The 8,988-nt window shown below is 35.9% G+C and overlaps 1 protein-coding gene across 1 annotated transcript; it reads left to right on the top strand.

Moving 5' to 3' along the window:
- Nucleotides 1-2,192: 2,192 nt before the first annotated feature.
- On the top strand, nt 2,193-5,946 carry LOC126711985 (uncharacterized). The gene is made up of 4 exons (XM_050411294.1): nt 2,193-4,501; nt 4,597-4,854; nt 4,938-5,052; nt 5,152-5,946. The coding sequence occupies exons 1-4, from the start codon at nt 2,214-2,216 to the stop codon at nt 5,887-5,889; spliced, it is 3,399 nt and encodes a 1,132-aa protein (XP_050267251.1). The 5' UTR covers nt 2,193-2,213; the 3' UTR covers nt 5,890-5,946.
- The last annotated feature ends 3,042 nt before the right edge of the window (nt 5,947-8,988 follow it).

Consider the following 8,988-nt stretch of genomic DNA (forward strand, 5'->3'; position numbering starts at 1 on the left):
ATTGGAGAGGGAAGAGAGTAGAGAGTAGAGACATGAAGCAGAGGGAAGAGAGAGAGACAGTGTGAGGGAATATAAATCAATATATAGAAAAATAGAGGGTCCACCTACGTGAACAAAAAAATACTAAATTTTTTTCCAACACGCCACTATGCGGTTTTATTTATAGAACCACACTGTTGCGTGTTGGAAAAATATTTGAGATTTGAAACACCCATGGAACAATGATTTTGGTGTTTGTTTTCCAAATACCAAAAATTTGGCATTTGGCATTTGCCATTCTTTTCTAGAGCATTCACAATTGGCCATGCAAATGGCATATGTAAGCAAATTTTACCATTAAAGTACTAAAAAGGCCCCAGCATACTGCCTTGTATTGGTCTAGTATCCTAAAAAAATAATAATATTTTTTGTTGTTGGCATGGGGGAGAAGGGAGAGAGAGAGATTGAATTATATTATTTTATTAGATAGTATATATTAATTTAATGAGTGGAATAGGAAAATAAAAATTGAGATGTTAGTACCCCAAATAATTCTATCAATTGAGATGTTAGTACCCCAAATAATTGAGATGTTAGTACCCCAAATAATTATAACAGATAACGCTGTGAAAATTTGGGATTGATTCACCTATCAAATCCATTTCGAGATAGTTTTAAATTAAAATTCTATTTGGGCACACCACTGGAAATATAGTTTGACCATACTTGCTACTCCAAATAATTCAAGTCATATGAATGATTTTTCCCCCTCATCACCCAAGTACATTAATTAAGATTTTAAGAATATAATTACATACAAGTCCTAGAAAAGCCCAAAATTGAAAAGGATGAAATCAATATAAAAGCATTAGCACTATCATGCAATATCCAAGACAGCCACTTGTAATAAGCACTATGAGAAGCAAATATACAACAAAAGATCATTAAATAGAACAACTCATCATCATCAAGAATATACCTTCTTTTCTTGTTACAAAAGACACATGGGAACTTAAAATTTAAACATTTTATACTAAGACAATACAAAATCAATAATAATAATAATAATAATAATTACTTGCAAGAAAAAAAAAAAACCTAAATTGATGGAGTCCTTCATAGAAATAAAAAATATTATCTTGAAATTTTTTGCTCATTCAACAAAATTATAAATAGACCATTTATAAAAAAGATTTAAAAAAGCAAAAACCTGTATTTCTTTACCAACCATGCACTCAAGTAGAAAAAAAGTGTTGTTTTTTTTTTTTTTTTTACTCCAACAATTTATTATTCAAAACATGTTATGACTGTCCAAAAGAATAACAAAATAAAATTATGGCAGACCAAGAGATATTATAGGCGTCTTTGTTTTTCGTAGAAGCAAATATAGGCGACTTCGACAAAAAAATAATTAATAATTATAATATTATGATATTCAAATCTTGTAGTATTAATCCATTAAATGCATCAAGCTACAATAGTAAATAGTCTCACAAAATTCTACACCAACGTAAAATGCAGAGCAACAAACAAAGAAAAACAAGATAAAGAATTCGTGAGTTTTGTCTAAATTGTTCAATATCCATTTACATTCCAGATATTATACCTAAATGCAAACCATTAATTTGAGGTATCATAATTTGTGCGAGGGTATGAAGGAACATATTAAAGTTGAAATCAAGAAGATCTTAATGTTTGTGATTAACCCCAAGTTAGTACCCCTTAAGCCCCCATTTGCTTTTCTATGACAGAAAGCATTAGTAAACTAAAGTCCACAACATTCTAATAAACTAATGGTAATTTCACGATAGATGAGACCCCCCTTTTTCTGGTCTGAATTGTAAGTATTAGAAAACTATAGGCCACAACATTCGAATAACCTAAACAGAATTTCACAATAGATGAATAAAAATGAAATGCATAGATACTCCTTATGAGCCAAGTAATTGAGCATCATGGTATTATAGACTTAATAATTATTAAGTATGTAATAATTATTACAATTACATGAATTTGGTATTTTTTTTCATATTTTGTAAACACTTATGCTTAACTACTTTTAGGGGGTTATCACATTGAGTTAGTCTAGGACAAGTGTTATTGTTCTAAGAAAATAGCCGCATACTTGGGTATGTCTGTTCTTAACAAATGACAAATGAATGTAATTATAATAATTAGTATCTCTGTAGTAACAAATCTTGGTGTAGGTAAAATTCCGTAAATATTGTATCGCAATGGACAAAAGTTGGATGGAGAAGCGGAGGGGTACAAGGGAATATTTTGAAGGTGTAAACCAATTCGTGGAATTTGCTGCTCCATCTGCACGCAATGGGAACATCTTATGTCCTTGTGTGAAATGTGTGAATTTGCTTATACAACCGCTAAATGTGGTACGTGAGCACTGTTGGGCTTCGGGGATGCTTAAAAATTACAAAGTTTGGAAATTTCATGGTGAATCGGCGGCTGCTACGCCAGCTACCGAATGTGGGAGCTCTCATGTGCAAGAAACCCAAAATCCATATGGTGATTTCCATGGGATGTTGCACGATTTGTGCCCCCCGCATGAAATCCCACCCGAACCAATGGAAGAAGGTCCAACTGTGCAATGTCCGGGTGAAGGTCCAAATGATGACGCCAAGAAGTTTTACAAGATGGTAGATGATGTAGACAAACCTTTATATGAAGGTTGTACAAAATTTAGCATTTTCTCAGCCATTGTCGTGTTGTTCCAGTTGAAGACTCTGTGTGGTTGGACAAATAAGTCATTTACTCTGTTGCTACAAGTCCTGATGGATATGCTTCCTTCAGACGCTAAGTTGCCAAAGGACCATTATGAGGCTAAGAAGATAGTTCGAGATTTGGGTTTGGGTTATGAGAAGATCCATGCTTGTCCCAATGATTGTATGCTGTTTTGGAAGCAAAATGTTAACCTCGAGGCGTGTCCTTGTTGTAAAGCTTCAAGGTGGAAAACAAATGAGGCATCTGTTGCTAGTAAGCATGCTTCATCCAGTAAGGGGAAGAAGAAAGCTGCGAAGATCCTACGGTGGTTCCCCTTAAAGCCAAGATTGCAGCGACTATTTCTGTCACCCGATCTGGCTAGTTCTATGAAATGGCATGTTAATGGTCGTACTGATGATGGGGTAATGCGGCATCCTGCTGACTCAGATGCATGGAAAATGTTTGACAGTAAGCATTTACACTTCTCATCTGACCCTCGTAATGTCAGACTTGGATTAGCTGCGGATGGGTTCAACCCCTTCGGAATTATGAGTACTAGTCACAGTACGTGGCCTGTCATGTTGGTCCCGTACAATCTCCCACCTTGGCTGTGCATGAAACGGTCATCTTTGATTCTATCATTAGTTATTCCTGGTCCTACCTCGCCAGGGATTGCTATAGATGTGTACTTAGAACCGTTAGTAGAAGAACTAAGGGAGTTATGGGATGTTGGAGTACAAGCATACGATGCATCTTCAAAAGAAGTATTCCAATTGCGTGCAGCATTGATGTGGACCATAAATGATTTTCCTGCATACGCAGATTTGTCGGGTTGGAGTACCAAAGGTGAGTTGGCGTGTCCTTCTTGTGCCGTGAAGACCGAGTCTCGATATTTGAGAAATGGTCGCAAATTCTGTTACATGGGACATCGGCGATGGTTGGATGTTGACCACGATTTCCGCAAAGATGGTCTGTCATTTGATGGATCTATTGATACTCGATTGGCTCCTGAACCACCAGTTACATCTGACATTATTGTGGAAACTGAACATTTACTTGGACGTTGTCTGGGTAGGAAATGTCAGCTTGCTTACAAAAAAAGGAAGAGAAGGGAGGCAGACCAGAGTGGTTGGAAGAAAAGGAGTATATTTTTTTCCTTGCCTTATTGGGAGGATCACAAGTTGCGACACAATCTTGATGTGATGCATATAGAGAAGAATGTGATGGACAATATACTAAGCACATTGTTGAACTTGAAGGATAAAACGAAGGATAATTACAAGGCACGCCTTGACTTGGCGGACATAGGGATAAGGAGTGAACTCCACCTACAACGAAAAAGTGATGACCAGTATACCATACCAGCTGCATGTTTTCATATGACTTCATCGGAGATAGATGGTTTCTTGCAAGTTTTGAAGGATGTAACAGTGCCCGATGGGTACGCTTCCAATATCTCACGGCGTGTGAATATGAAAGAACGCAAGATTTCTGGTTTGAAGAGTCATGATAATCACATATTGATGCAGCAACTTTTTCCCATAGCATTACGTGGGTCTTTGCCATCTCATGTTAGTAGGCCTTTGATAAAGTTAGCTTGCTTCTTTAGAGAAATTTGTTCCAAAACCCTTACGGTTGCAGATATTGTGACTAGTGAGGCAGAGATTGCAGTGACATTGTGTGAATTGGAAAAGATATTTCCTCCATCCTTCTTTACAGTGATGATACATTTGGTCATGCACTTAGCTGCTGAAGCTAAGATTGGTGGTCCAGTGCACTACCGTTGGATGTATCCCATTGAGAGGTAAGATGTGTGTAATATTATTGATCAACTTCCAGTTTCATGTACGTGTTCGAATTACCATTGCCAATATCATTTCTCTCATCATTCCTTTATAGGTACCTCTCACGTCTTAAGTCTTACGTACGAAATCGAGCTGCTCCGGAAGGGTCTATTGCTGAAGGATACATAGTAGAGGAGTGCTTAACATTCTGTTCACGGTATATGGAAGGAGTGGAAACTATATTCAATCGACCCACCAGGATGATTGAGGAGTCAACGGGGGTGGTTTCGATCATGACATTAAACAATAAAGAGTGGACCCAAGCCCATCGCTACGTTTTATTCAATTCTGAAAACATCAACCGCTTTCGTGAGTAAGTATTACATATACAAATATAATTGCACGTCAATCCAATGTTCGTAAGGTCTATTAACCCTAATACAATTGCCTGCACAGGATGCACAAAAGATTGATAGAGGATGAACTTCGAAAAGGCCACAATCGTAACGTTTCCGATGCCATTATATATAAGCACCACATGGAGAAGTTTTGTACTTGGTTTGGGGGTCACGTACGTATGACATTTTCAACTTATTAAACTTGTAACACTGTCTCAACCATGATTAACTGTACTGATATGAATTATTTTATTTTGGCCAACTGATGTTAGGTGATGTCCCTCACTGGTGCTGATAAGGAAAGGGAGGGAGTTAGTGATACCCTTGTTGCATTGTCCAAATGGCCGTATATTTATGTAAAGCGGTTCAAGCATTATGTAATAAATGGCTTAAAATTTAGGAGTGTAAATGATGAGGCAAATAGGAAAACGCAGAATAGTGGAGTTAGTGTGGCTACTGATGGGGGCAATACTTACTATGGTATTTTAAGTGATATAATTGAGTTGAATTATTCTGACAAGATCAAACATGTGTTATTCAAGTGTAAATGGGTTCATGACCAACATAGGAGAGGATATAGGACTGATGAATTTGGGTTTCCTATGGTAAACTTTACACACTTCATACATGGTGGGGATAAAATGATAGATGAACCATATGTTTTGGCATCTCAAGCTACACAAGTTTTTTATGTGGAAGATAAAAGGCACAAAGATTGGTATGCTGTTGTCAAAACTAAAGCTAGGGACGTGTTTGATGCTGGTGTTGGTCCCCAACGTGAGGAGGATGACATATATAGTTTTTCTGAAAATGTTCCCTACAATATAAGTAGTAATGAGGTTGTGAGTGACAACCTTCGTTGGGCTCGGGATGATCTAGAGGGAATGACAATTGATGCCTCCATCATTGCTGAAAGAGATCTTCATGGAGTAAACAATGAAGATGAGTTTATTGACGATGAGTCTGACAATGAAGACGACAACAAGGATGAGTACACCGAGGATGAGTAGTGTAATAATTTAGTAGTGTATTATGTGTTTGGATGTTACAGTTGTTAATGAAAACGTATTCATTCATAAATTAGTTGGAATGCCTCTGTGTAATATTTGTTGAATTTGTTATTTCCTCTTCATATTGTTAATTCCTTTAATTTTTACTTAGGTCATACCATATTGATTTGAATCAACTATCACGATAAGAAGTAAGTATGGGGAGCTAATCCACTCGAGCCTAGTCCTAGTTCAAAAAGGAACACCTGTACAAGTGAATATACCTACCCCTCCAAATATACACACTCAAATCACCTTCGTTTTGTACACCAATGCAATACATTGTTTGAGCTTAGCGTGTCTAATAATCGAGCTTAAGCTTGTGATTAGATTTGACTTGTGATTAGATTAGCCCTAAGGTTTTTTGTAGGGGGGTTATTAGCCCTAAGGTCTTTTTTTAGGGGGATTATCAGCATAACTATAGGGTAGTTTGATCATAATTATGTCGCAGTGTATTATAATGTCATTTTTGAAATTTGGATCAAATGATGTTGATATTGCCAATTGCGTTCTTCAAATGCAGATATAGATTGATAGTGATGGTAACCAGCAAGACTATATATTAAAGAACCCGTGTATTAGGCAATTTGCTTTGCACTAACCTCCCCTCCAATCAGCCAAGACTATGCCTATTGGCTAGAAATACCTTTTTTGTCTCCGTTTTCCGTGAAACACCCTATCTCTTCGGCATCTTTGGAATGCCCTATCATTTCTCTCTCTTTACCAAGTCTGATATTAGAAAATAATCATGGCTTGTTTTTGTAAATGTTTTTTGTTTTACCTAACCAACTTTATAATATGCCAATCCAAACTTTATATTTTTTTCCTTTGGATAATTAGATTGATTAGGAAAGAGATTTGAATGTTAAATGTCTTATTTGAAAACACTAATTGAGTTATGAGACTCTTGACAATTTTAATTGAACTTAAAACTGAGAGATATAAATCAATTTGAACCGAGCCAAGTATACATGTGTAAGTTCTTAAAGTTCGGCTGATCAAGCTTAAATTTTTCTGTCACGAATTATCTATGAATCTGATTACAGGAAAGTGAAATAGGCATGTCTTGCCAGGTTAGGTCATATAGCCTTAATTCAAATTGGGTATGTACCAAAACAGGATCCCACTCCTCCATATTATTGTAAAAACAATTTCTGAACAATTACAGTACTCTCAATAAACAACATGCCAGTATTAGACATTTATAGGATCATAGTGGTCAGACTTTCGGTATGGGTTAGTTTAATATGAATGCTTTTGATTAGAGTGCCTTTTCCATTTGTGGCCTACTGTTCACAATTTTGCCATAAATGGAGGATTTTTTTTATTTTTTATTTTATTCAGTTTACCAATTGAAAACCGTAATAAAGAAAAATCAACAACCAAAACCTCACCCGTTCATTAAGTAATTAGCTGTATCTAGGGACACCAGTACTCACTGCTAGCTAGGACCATATGAGAAAAGCTTATATAAATTTTTTTTTTTTTTTTTGAGAAGAAAAGCTTATATAATTTTAATGTAATAATGGCATGAGGTAAGCTGATTACATCACCATCCTTAACTTGTTCTTTGATATTTATGGGCCCATTTTATTGTGTCCTTCATTAAGTCATTACCCCAATTATGTTGCATGAAACATTCCACCCTTTCTCCAAGTCTGATGGTGGATAGTACTCATCCTATAGCTGAACGAGTCCTGAATATCTTATTATTAGATATTTTTGAACGTTGAAACCCCTATAGAAAGGGACATTCTAACCAAAGACATAAGCTGTATACATACAGACAGAAGACAGACAGACCCTACACAAAAAAGATGGAACCACAGTGGGTGGAGACTAGAGAAGAAGAGAGAAACCTTTCTTTCTTCCCAAACATCATTAAAATTGAAAACCCATTTATCATATGTCAAAACACTTGATTTTTTGTACCTCAGTTGCTTATAACATGCAGTACAAGCTAACTGTCTAAACCCACCAACACAAAAAAGGTGTCATTAAAAACGTAGACGTCAAAAGCAAATTAAAATTTTTCTTTTTCTTTTTCTTATTGTATTTATTTACATGAGTTGTAGCAGATTGTAAATATACCAAAGTCTAGCTTTTTATTGGTTCATTTATGGGGGTTTTAAAATCATCTTTAATATCTTACCTTCATGATCTTAATTACCATAGGTCCTAACCCAGCTCAATTCTAACAAAAATTGCGACATTTAATATAAAGTTTTCTTCTGGCTATCTTGGTGCACGAAACGTGTATATGGTTGAATTATTGTAAAGGGTGTCAGAACCCAAAAATGTTTAACTTACATTTTATGCAATTGATTGTTGTCTATAGTTAACACTTTTTTTGTTTTGTAAAGTTGTTAGACGCAGGAATGGGTAAGAAACGCCGATTGCCAGTTGTAGAAGTCGGTGAAGGACCCTCGAGTTCACGACAGAGAGGGGAGGAGCTGCAAGCCGCCCATACTAGTGATGCTGGGTCACAACCCACAGGTAGTTTACATATCTTGAAATGTAATGTTTGATATTTATTACTATTGTAACTAATTTTTCGGTCGTTTGCTGCAGGAAAGGCGAGGGACCATCCATTGACAATTGTGCAAGTTGGCCAAGGTTCATCACGCTCACGAGACATCATGCAGGAGGAGTTAAGGGCCGCCTATGATGCTGAGCACGCAAGATGGGAGGAAGGAGATGATTATGATGATGATGAGACACAGCCGCCTTCTGCAGGTAGTTATTCGTACAGTGCAAATTATTCTTAGGGTAACACTTTTATGTTTGCTGTTAATGACTAAACACCTATATCTTTAACCTTATGTTTATATGGTTTCAATTTTTTAGTAGTTTTGACTTGATACATACTTTAATTATTCAAGTTAAAGTAAATTTACTAATTGAATGAATTAAAATTCACACAATGATCCAAAAATTTAAAATGTATAAATAAGATTAACAATTTTTTATCTCTTTTGGTTCACTAAAGTTCCTTTTTTTTTTTGCAATAAAAAAAAATTCAATAGGAGAAGTTAAAGATTTTGAGACATGAAGAATTTC

This window comes from Quercus robur, chromosome 2 (genome assembly GCF_932294415.1).
Source record: "Quercus robur chromosome 2, dhQueRobu3.1, whole genome shotgun sequence".
NCBI classification, from domain to species: domain Eukaryota; kingdom Viridiplantae; phylum Streptophyta; class Magnoliopsida; order Fagales; family Fagaceae; genus Quercus; species Quercus robur.